This window comes from Squalius cephalus (assembly GCF_949319135.1).
Source record: "Squalius cephalus genome assembly, chromosome: 22".
Taxonomy (NCBI): domain Eukaryota; kingdom Metazoa; phylum Chordata; class Actinopteri; order Cypriniformes; family Leuciscidae; genus Squalius; species Squalius cephalus.
Window position 1 is genome coordinate 31,156,742 of NC_137143.1, and position 12,103 is coordinate 31,168,844.

Below are 12,103 nucleotides of genomic sequence, written 5' to 3' on the forward strand. Positions count from 1 at the left end.
ATTCATGAAACACGCCGCTGGATTCACGCAGGGTGTCTTGAGCTCGGGTGTGTGTGTTCATTCTCGTGTTTATTGTCGCTGAAAACACATTCTAAAGCCGAGATTACAGAAGATGCGCGAGAGCAGCGGCTCCTGTCCGCTTTACCTGGAGAGTGTGTGTCCCACAGGCGAATGAAGAGTTTCTGGAGGCGTCATGGAAGAAGTCGTGAACACCAGAGAAGACTGTGAAGTTCATCTAGAAGAGAAGGAGGATGAGGATGATGAAGATGTTGAGCTGATGGAGTTACAGCTGAGTGGAGGATCACCGTGGGGTTTCACTCTCAGAGGAGGACTGGAGTATCACGAGCCGCTCATCATTACCAAGGTACACACACACACACACACACACACACACACACACCTATGATGATATTTCAGGGAAATAACTGGAGTAATTTTGTGCATTAATATGATAATCAATTCCTTAAATTTGAAAGGCGATGTTATTTTCATGAATCAAGACCAAGTGAATGCTGTGGGAAAATAATATGACAGAAAGGTCTGTGTGTGAAACATAACTTGGAAAATATTTAGTTGCTATAAGGTTACATTAAAAAACAACAACTGTTAGAAGTATAATGTGTTGTTGTGTTTTATTAATGAATTTAATTATATAGGTTTAATATATGAAATATAATAATATATTCATATTAATATCATTTTAATATATTCATATATTGTATTTCTTTTAATCGAATTATGTATTTTTTATCATTTTATATAGGCTACTTTTCATTATTTTTTATTTTAATTAATTATTTACGTGTAAATATTACTTATACATATTTCGTTTCTATTAAGTTGCATTAAGTTTCTACTCACTACTACTAATGTAGCCTATTATTTATTTTAGTTAGTATTATTTAAGTTATAACTATTTTTTTTAATTATTATTTATATATTAATTTATTGTATCATATTTTCACATATATATATATATATATATATATATATATATATATACAGTTATTTATGTATTTAATTACAGTATTTGTTGTTATTATTATTATTAGTAGTATTATTATACCATTTTTGTTCAGTGTTTTTCTAAAAAAAAATTCCAATGGACAGAGTTTGAAAACCTCTGCATTTAAGCACCATATTACCATCTGATTCTGTACCACGGTATTACCACAGTATTTTCAGTTAGAGTCATTAGTATTCTGAAATACTGGATTTATTGTGCTTACAATTTGAACACCGTAGACTTTTTGGATATGTAGATGTTGATTGAAAATTTGGTGCAAAGTTGTGGAAATCTCAACATTTTCATGTCAATGTTCTTTATGTTACTGAACATCCCTTCTCTTTACTGTGTGTTTGGGTTAAAAATATGACCCCATCATATGATACACCACTAAATCCATATACACCACGGCTGATTGGATGTTGAGATGTGGGCGTGGCACTCAGGTGTATGCAGATGAGGGGGCGTGCCTTAAGCACACTAAATGATTGGAGAATCCTGCGTATGTCATCAACATGGGAATCAACAAGGTCCAGTTATGACATTTTGATTAAATATTATGAGCTCAAAACATTTTTTTATAAATAAAACATATGCAAGGATGAATTGCTGACGGTAAGATCTGTAACATGCATTTACAAAATTTCATGCCGACTTTAGCAAACACATAATGTTTATGTCGTTTTGTTAACTTAAATTTAAATTATACAGGAAAGGTACATGAACTCTATAGTCACACTTCATTGCACAACATCACTGCATTAGAAGTGTTTAATCTATTACACAAACACACTTGACATTTAACACTCACACATACATTTCCTGTGGATTTCCACCAAAATGGCTGGTTGATGGTGTTTAACGTTTGACAATGAAGAAATGAAGACTAAATATTAATATTGTAAATTGATAAATATGCTGTAAAATAAAATTATATTATTTTTATTAAATACTTATTTTTTTATTTGACTAGTAATATTTTCTTTTCATTTAATAACAATAATATATATTATTATTAATTATATTAAATATTATGAATTATAATTATATAATAAATAACAACAATAACAGTTATTATTATTTTTATGCTCATATTGATAAATAATCACTATGATTTTTTTTCCAAGTTGTGCAGCCCCACAAAAAAGCACCGCAAACCTTAAACTCTTTAAAACAAATTGAATTAAAATCACAATTTATATCTTTTCACCCATGTTGTGCCATTACAGCATTTGTTGATTTCATTTTTCTGTTTTTGGAGTTTTGGCCCCTGTGGATTAAACTGCATGACCATAAACAAACAAACAAACTAAAGATCTAATTAAAATTCCTAACATGTTTTTCTGTAATTTCCTGTTACCATATTCTTGTGTAATTCTTCAGCATTGCTTTAATGTGAATTATAAAGATAATCTGGAGTGTTTGTGAATCCTGAGTCACTTTCACTGCGTTACCGCACTTCAAAACCACCGAGGTCACGTGTGTGTGTGTGTGTGTGTGTGTGTGTGTGTGTGTGTGTGTGTGAGCACTACTGAGTGTGGACGATCTGAAACCTTACAAATCAAGATTACAAACTGATCTGAAATCAGCTGCTTTGGACTTTATGGGATGTGAAACGAGCTGTAATCTAGAGTTTCAAGCTCCTGAATATTTAAGTGCAGCGCTCGGGTGTCCAGCTGATGGCATCAGATCTCAGTGTGTTTGAGTGATGAGGTCTTTGTTCATGTCCTGTCCTCATCATGGTCCTGTAGGGTTGATGTTGCTCTCGTCTAATAGTGTTTTCTCAACCAAACTATGGATTGACTTTCTGAGTCATATAAACATAACACGTCTAAAATATAACTCTATGAAATATTTTTAATTATATCCCAGATTCTGTATTTTCTGATTTATAGATTCCGTTTTAATGGTTTAACTAATATATAAAGACTGTGAAGAATTAACATGATAGATAAGTGTAAAATATTACTAGGAAAATTCTTAGTTTCTATTTGATTACATTAAGGTTTTTTTTTTCTACTCACTATAGTACTGTACTGTTAGATGTATTATTTATGTATTTTGTGTTTAGTTTTATAATTTTATTTTATTTTATTTAGTTATATACATTTAATTTATTGTATTACTTTCAAAGTATTTATATAATTTGATATACTTTTTACTCATTTTTATTTATTTATTTTAATCTGTATTAATATTATTAACATGTTAATATCACTTAGAAGAATTTTTTTTTTTTTTTACATTTTTCTACCTACTACTAGATGTAATGTTTATTTGTAATTATTTAATTAATAAATTTTTGTTGTATTTCATCAAATTGTATAATTTAATTATTTTAATACATTGTATTATTTATTTATTTTAATCAAATTATGTGTATGTATTTTTTTATACTTTTTAATTTGTTTTATTAAATTTAATAAAAATTATAAATAATAATATATTAAAAATATAATAAAAAGCATGTCTAATCAGCTGAATTAATACATTTTAAACATTTATTAACATTACATTTGTCTTGACAAAAAAAGGGCCGTATGAAATTTGTTTAATTTATTTCCCAAAAATCTGTATTTTCTGTTTTAAACTTTATGGATTCCGTTTTAATGGTTTAATTAAACATAATAAATAATAAAATATTGAAATATAATAAAAATATAATCAAAAAGAGTTGAATTCATACATTTTATTAATTATTAAAGTATTAACACTGATTTTTTGGTAAAATATATATGATTTGTATTGTTTATTATTTTTATTACATTAAATTAAACCAGATTTTTATTTTTGGGGGGAATAAATGTTGTTGGCTACTTTTTTCCTGTCACGTATCATTCCTAAGCAGAACTTCCAGCAGATCTCCAATCAGCAGAAACACAAACCACATCCTTCCCATCATGGAAACTGCAAACAGATATCCCATAAATAAGCGTGGACGCGTCCGAGATGAGCAGGAAAAGCGCTGGTGGTTTTCTCTATTCCTGGTTCTGTTATCAGGGGTTTGACTCTCGCCGTGAAGCAGATGTAGATGTTTCTGTTTGTTTTAAACTCGTGTGTTTTGTTTGTTTAGGTGGAGGACGGAAGTGGAGCGGCGCTGGGTCGAGTCCAGATCGGGGATCAGATAGTCAGCGTTAACTCGGTTCTTCTCAGCGGTTACAGACTGGAGGCCATTTGTCTGGTGAAAAGCTCACATAAGACGCTCTCTCTGGGAATTAAACGGTAGGATTCCCTGTTAAAGTCCACGTAACATCAACACTGACCCGGTTTGATGGTTCATTTGCTTTTGCTAATTAATTGACGTCTCCTCCAGCCACCTGTCATAGAGACACTGGCAGAATATACATATAATACTTGATTCTGATTGGTCAATCGCTCCATCCAGCGGTGTGTTATTCCCAGATAACAGCCGCTGAAACAGAAACACAGGCTCATCCGGGTCACTGAAGTCATCAGCGCTACACACTCGCTAGGAACAGTTTTCCTTTGTGGAAGTTTTGCATTTGGTGAGCTAATAAAATATTAAAACTCAGTCGAATCAATATTTTGTGTACAGTTATTTAATTATGCCATTATCGTAGACTCGCTCTCTCTTGTTTGTTTCATACAAACGCTGCCGCCATTTTCTGACTATTGTTTTGTACAGTTTTTTTTTTTTTAATTAATTAATTAATTTTTTTTAGTTAAATTGCAAACATTTCAAGTACAATGCAACAAAAAACAAAATGAATACAAGGCATTGTAAATACAATTCAAAATATATAAACCAAAGAATAACAACAACTAAAGTATAAATGTACATAATAATAATAATAATAAATAATAAATACAGAAATAAAAGTTTATAATATCAGGACAGTCATATGTATTTGAAAAGCTTTAAAATTTGTATTGTTTTTGTTTTGTACACTGTTGGATTATAAAATGCAAACAGTTAAATCTGAAATCAATCAGATTAATCTGAGTACGGCTAGTATGCGATTTCACATTCAGAAACCATGCAATCACTTCCCCAAGTTTCCTTTTTTAATATCGTATTTTAACTGGAAATACGTCACATTACAGAAGTAACCCTTACGTTGTGTTTGGAGAGGATGTTTTCACACAGACTAAAACTTACTGACTTCGCTCACACAGGGGTTAACACTTCCCAAACATTGTGGGATAATTTGTGTACTTTTTTGGGGATTTTTTCCCCCAAACTTGGTACACTTGTGGTGTTCCTGTTCAGAAATGACTGGCCTACAATTATTTTATTTTTTAAATATCTCTTTATGCTATATTATCACCAAATATTGTAATCAATCATTTTGTCAACTTGTTTTCAGGACCGGTTTTGTATGTTTGAAACTGATCGTGGGCCTCATGATCTGAGCTTCTATTGGTCAAAAATGAATGAGGGAGATCAGGAATAAGAGAAACATTATTTTAGTGTTCAGGAGTGTGTTCATCATGTTCACATATTAATGTGTGTGCTTGCAAACATAAAGGCCTCGGACCTGTGCATGCGTGGATACACACACTCACACACACACACACACACGCACACACACACGCTCTCACTCACACTTATACACACACACACACACACTCAGTCACTCATATATACACATACACAAATACACACTCATACACACTCACACAAACACACACATACACATTACACATGCTCACTCACGCACACACACTCGTACACACACACTCACATAGACACACACACTAACAGATGCACACACACTCTCACACACTCACGCACACACTCACACACATTCGTACAAACACATACACTCACTCAAACACACTCTCTCTCACACACACTCACTCACACGGACACACTCGTACAAACGCACTCTTTCACACACACAAACACAAACTCACACAAACTTTCTTTTTCATTTGATTTTCTTTTTAAATAAAGATCCAGTCGATGAGCGGGAGATTTTGACCTTGAATTTTGTTCTTCAATCCCAGAGAAAAGCTCTTAGAGTCGGCATGAAATGCACACGGCTTTGCTATCGTGTTGTGACAGTGAGATGACAAAACACAGGGGGAAAAAACACAGGGTGAGACTTTATCTGTCGGCTGTTGATTTTATTGTGAAAGTAAGTGTTGTATTTTGATTAAAGATTACAAGGTCAAAAATTTACTTCAAAAATAATAATGCACTGATGAATTGTTCATAATAAGACCAATGACATGCACGGAAAAAAATAGTGTCAGTTTTCATTACATATTTAAGAAAATTCCATACATTTGATTCACACATTATCTATGAATTTAGATCTGGATCTGAACTGAAGCATTCTGGTTTTCCTCTGAGATTTCGTAGTTATGCTGACGTGTTTATGATTGATACTTTTGCCAAACCACAATATGTGCTCTGTGTTTATTGTTGCTGAGCCGTGGAGTTGAGTTTCGCCTCAGCGTCTGATGGAAGGGGTTCACACTGTGAATATCACACAACCTTACAGATCTTTTTAAGATGTTCCTCTCTGACTGGAGTGCTTTAGTCAGCAAGTAGTTGGATTAATATGGTAGTTACATTTGTATCCTATTCAAGGACAAAATTTAGGCCTGAGTGTGTTTCTTAACCTGGTGTAAACAAGTTTTCAGCCAAGAATTCTGCCCATAAATTACACTATTAAAAATCAATTTTGACTTTTTGCACGGGCAGGGTGAATCCACCCAGAACACCCTAGCAACTGCATAGCAACACCCTGGTAACCACTGAGGATATCATACAATTGCATAGAAACACCCAGGCAACCACCCAGAACATCCTACCAACTGCATTACAACACCTTGGCAACCACACAGATCATCTTATAAATGCATAGCAACACCCTGGCAACCACCAGAGCATCCTAGCAAATACATAGCAACACCCTGGCAACCACAAGAGCATCCTAGCCAATGCAAATGCAAAATAAAAACCTGACAACCACACAGAGCATTCTAGCATCCTAGCAAATTCATAGCAACACCCTGACAACTACATAGAGCATCTTGGCAAATGCATTGCAACATACTGTCAACCGCACCGAACATCCTAGCAACTGCATAGCAACACTCTGAAAAATATCAAGAGAATCCTGACAACTGCTTAGCAACATTCTAGCATCCCAGAAAATGCATGACACCCTAGCAACCATCCAGAGCATCCTAGCAACTATATAGCAACACCCTGGCAACCACACAGAGCATCCTAGAAATGCCTAGCAATGCCCAGGCAACCACCAGAGCATCCTAGCAAATGCATAGCAACACCCTGGCAACCAAAAGAGCATCCTAGCATATTCATTGCATAGCAACACCCTGGCAACCACCCAGAGCACCCTGACAACTGCATAGCAACACTCTGGCAACCACCCAGAGCATTCTAGCATCCTAGTAAATGCATAGCAACACCCTAGCAACCATCCAGAGCATCCTAGCAACTATATAGTAACACCCTGGCAACCACACAGAGCATCCTAGGAAATGCCTAGCAACACCCAGGCAACCAAAAGAGCATCCTAGCAAATTCATTGCATTGCAACACCCTGGCAACCACCCAAAGCATCCTGACAACTGCATAGCAACACTCTGGCAACCACCCAGAGCATTCTAGCATCCTAGTGAATGCATAGCAACACCCAAGTAACCAGCCAGAGAAAATACTACTTTTTTATTTAAGTGTTCATGAGACCTGATAATGTTGATTTCTCTTTGTCATGCTTAGTTTGTTGTATTTTGTATGTAGTGTTTGGTTAAAACTGAAGCCCGATGAGACAGGAACGAGCAGGAGCAGTCGTGTGAGCTTTCGTCTCCAGCCTGTGTTTATTCCAGGCGTTACGGCAGAAATCAGCATGACGTTTGTGAATAGGTGACACCATTATTTGACTGTGCGGAACAAAAGTGGCGTCATCATTGTGTGCTGGTGCACGCCGACGCCGTCCCACAAAAGAGGCCCGAGGGCCGGCCATTGTGTGTCGACACGGCTCTGCTGGGCTTCATGTGCAGCACTGGGGCCTTTGGCTCAGTGTTTCTCTTCTTGAGGGAGTTATATGTATGATGAGGCGATGAGACTTAAAAGTAGAGCATGTTACTGTAATGGAGCAACTTTATTTGTTTTATTCATGCATACTGTACACAAACACATCAGTTATTGGTCAGTGTTACTGTACATTCCCTTTGTCGCCCCATCAGAGCATTTAAGGCCCTACAGCGCCATCTAGTGGTGTTTAAAATGACTGAAAATCATTGCATCAGATCATGGCTGCTTCTGAAAGTGCATTCATATTTTGAATAAGTAATTACTTTACGGCCGCTAAAAAAGTACGTTCTATATAGTATGAATGTGTGTAGTATGAATGTAATCTGGACGTACTACATCCACCATGAAGTCAGTCATTTATCATTTATTATTCATAAATCATCTCCCGGGGCCTCATGGGATAGTAAAGTGTCCATCATATACTAGAACATCCAGGTATTTTTTGCTTAATGTACTGTTTTATGAGTACTGTGAATCTTCTTTTGTCACATACTGTTTTTCGCCTACTATATAGTAGGGAAGTGTGTGATTTCGGACGCAGCCATGTGTCTTTTATCAGCGCACACACAGCTTAACAATGGACAATTTCCACTATTTTAGAATCATTGAGATACTATTATGATTATTATTAATATTTTGAATTCGTTTTTATTTTTATATTTTCCGTTTTCATTTTAATTTTACTTAGTTTTAGTCATTTTGTTGTTTTTGTCATTTCTATTTAGTTTTTATAAATTTTTTATATTGTTTTAGTGCATCAAGTTAAAAACATACGTAAAAACATACGTAAAAAATGAATGAGCTGAAATAAAATAAGTTTAATTTTAAATTTCAGTTATGGTTATTTTAAGTAATGAAAATGTTTTTGTGTGTATGGTTGTAATTTAGATAAACATTTTGACTTTCAACAAAACAAACAAAACATCTGACAAAAATGTCAAACGTGCCTCTTTCTATAGAATAAATGACATTTGTTTTGATATGTTGCATCTAATGCAAAACAATTCAGGCATTTTTATGTGACTTAATTATCCAAATTCTTTTTGAAGCTATTGTATGCACATAGATATTAAGAGTTTGCAAAATACTTGTCAACTTTATTTAAAACAATTTTAATCAAATAGGATCAAATTACAAAAACACGACTGAAACAACTTGTGCACAATTTTTATTCTGGCTTTATAGCACTTATTTATTTTTATTGAAGTTTGTTTCAGGGTATATAGTCCAGTCATTTTATGAAAAAAGGTTGAACAAATTGCAACAGAAGCAAACTCAACTGATTTTGTATCCTCAATATGTCCCGAGTAAGGAAAAAAAGCCCAGAAGAATCCCATTAGGGGAAAGTTTCGAAAAAGACCCAAATATTCATACACTTATTCATTCTTTTTCTCACGTGAATAGGGTAAAATTTTTAACCTTTAGATATCACCATGAAAATTACTGAGTTGATTACTTATATCAAGACAAACAAAAAATGTATTACAAGTTTTTTTTTAAATTGTTTGTTAACATGGACAAACGGTGCATAATCTAATTACATATGTGCTAATTTGCATAAATACCACAACAGATCTAAACATTGGGTATAGCCAGGTGAATCTTGGTGACACATAACAGTAAAATACTTAATGTTAAGGTCTGAATGGAACCCATTTAGGCTACCCATGAGCATTAATACATAGAGGCAGGAAGAAGTACTTTAGAAACCAGCCTTTATTCATTATTATTGCAGAGATGGGGTTTGGGGCTGGGTCCGTGGGACTGTTTCTGGGGATTCACTTCATTTCACCTACCTTTTGTCTTCTGTATTCTCCTTACCATTGTCTCCTGTTCTTCCCTCAGACTCGTCCCCCAGAAACAGTCCCACAGACCCAGCTCCAAACCCAGTCTCTTAAAAATTAATAAAGGCTGGTTTCTAAAGTACTTCTTCCTGCCTCTATGTATTAATGCTCATGGGTAGCCTAAATGGGTTCCATTCAGACCTTAACATTAAGTATTTTACTGTTATGTCACCAAGATTCACCTGGCTATACCCAATGTTTAGATCTGTTGTGGTATTTATGCAAATTAGCACATATGTAATTAGATTATGCACCGTTTGTCCATGTTAACAAACAATTAAAAAAAAACTTGAAATACATTTTGTGTTTGTCTTGATGTAAATAATAATCAACTCAGTAATTTTCATGGTGATATCTAAAGGTTACAATTTTTACCCTATTCACGTGAGAAAAAGAATGAATAAGTGCATGAATATTTGGGGGTTTTTTTCAAAACTTTCCCCTAATGGGATTTTTCGGGGCTTTTTTTTTCCTTACTCGGGACATATTAAGGATACAAAATCAGTTGAGTTTGCTTCTGTTGCAATTTGTTCAAGGTTGACCCCCATTTTGGCTTAAAATGACTGGACTAATATTTGAAACTTGTAGTGTCTTAGTCAGACTTTTTGAGGCGGGCCAAACTGCTATTGGATATTACTAACTGTACAGTAATGCAAAAGTCATTAAGCATTTCATCAAATAAATAAAAATTAAATCAATCCGATCAATACTACAACATCAGAGTTCTGTCCTGAGCCGATGACGCCTGATCCCTGAATCCAATTACTCACAGCAGAAGTTTACCAGGAGGAAAACAACACACACACATTACACACCCACAACCAGATAAAACTATGTTTGATTATTTTTATATATTTTTGCACACTTTAATTCTAGAGATGTGCTACATATGAGACTGCTGACGTCATTCCAGTCCAAATTCATGTTTCAGTCCTGATGTCTGTGTTCTTCACTATAATGATAATCTCCCCCTGTGTTGGAGAGATGGATGAGTCCATTGCCTAGGTGAGTTTGTTTGGCGCGCTGTGATTGGCTGCTGGCGTGAGCCCTGGGCTCATAGTAAAGCACACAGAACTCTGAACACGTTCCACTATGAAGATGGACACACTGCTAGATTCAGATCGACAGGTATCTGCTCTTTTACATCTCAATGTCTGTTTGGAATGATATGTTTGGTTTATAGTTTACATTTGTTTGTAACATGTATACATTTACGTTTATGATATCCATTTATTGATTTGTGATGGCCACAAACAATATAATAAGTATTTTATGTACACATGAAGGTACAGTGTTTTTTTTATTCATAATATGTTTACACTATTTTAAGGTGACATAGTTACATTGTACTTATTCAGATAAGTATTAAAATTAAATAACTACATGTACTTAATATAGGGTTACGGTTTGGCTCAGGGTTAGTTACTTGTAATTATGCATAATTTACTGTTATTAATATAGTAAGTACATGTAGTAACGTTTAACGACGCCACCTTAAAATAGTATTACCCGTATGAATTACAGCTGAAACTTTATTTAACTATAAGTTCAACAAAATAATAGAAAGCTTGATGTCAGAATGACATTTTAAAGACTAGACCAGTGTTATTTTAGTAAATTTGAGAAGATATTATTATAGTTTTTATTAATATTTTGAAGTAGTTTTTATTTTTAGGTTTCCCATTTCCACGGTTTTCATTTTATTTTTAGTAATCCTGTGTTTTTTTGTAATTTTTAGTGTTTTTAAAATGTCTGTTTAGTACTTTTACATCAAGTTAAACTAATTGAAAATGATAAAACATTTATTTCAATAGAAAGAAAAAATATTTTTTTGTCTTTTGTGACTTTTAAATATGTCTATTTAGCTTTTATAATTATTATTATTATTTTCAGTTTTAGTCATTTTATCAAGTAAAACTAAATGAAAATGACAGGCTTGAGATAAAATAAGTATATATTTTTTAAATTTTTATTTTATTTCAGTTAACGTTTACTTAATTTCAATTGATGAATTATTAATAATTTTTTATTAATTTGTGGTTTTAGTTTTAGTGAAGTATAAGAGCCCTGGACTGTACGTGTTTGATCGTGGTCTCGTGTCCCGTCGTCTCGGACTGTCCTCGTTTGCCGTGACACCTGTTGCATCATGAGCGGGTTTGACGAGGGCTGGGGAAGCTCAGGGATTTGAGACGCAGCCGTATTTAGAGAAACTGCAGG

At 34.1% G+C, this 12,103-nt stretch overlaps 1 protein-coding gene across 2 annotated transcripts in view; it reads left to right on the forward strand.

Annotated features, from left to right (window-relative positions):
- shroom2b (shroom family member 2b) overlaps positions 1-12,103 on the forward strand; it is a 34,613-nt gene continuing 22,510 nt past the window's right edge. Inside the window, exons 1-2 of one of the 2 annotated variants that reach the window (XM_079857463.1) lie at positions 1-364; positions 4,080-4,228. In XM_079857463.1, the coding sequence (XP_079713589.1) occupies positions 194-364; positions 4,080-4,228 (320 nt within the window). In that variant the 5' untranslated portion in view covers positions 1-193. Of the gene's footprint in view, positions 365-4,079; positions 4,229-10,975; positions 11,015-12,103 lie in introns of those variants that run through there. The other variant, XM_079857465.1, reaches the window with a different exon arrangement.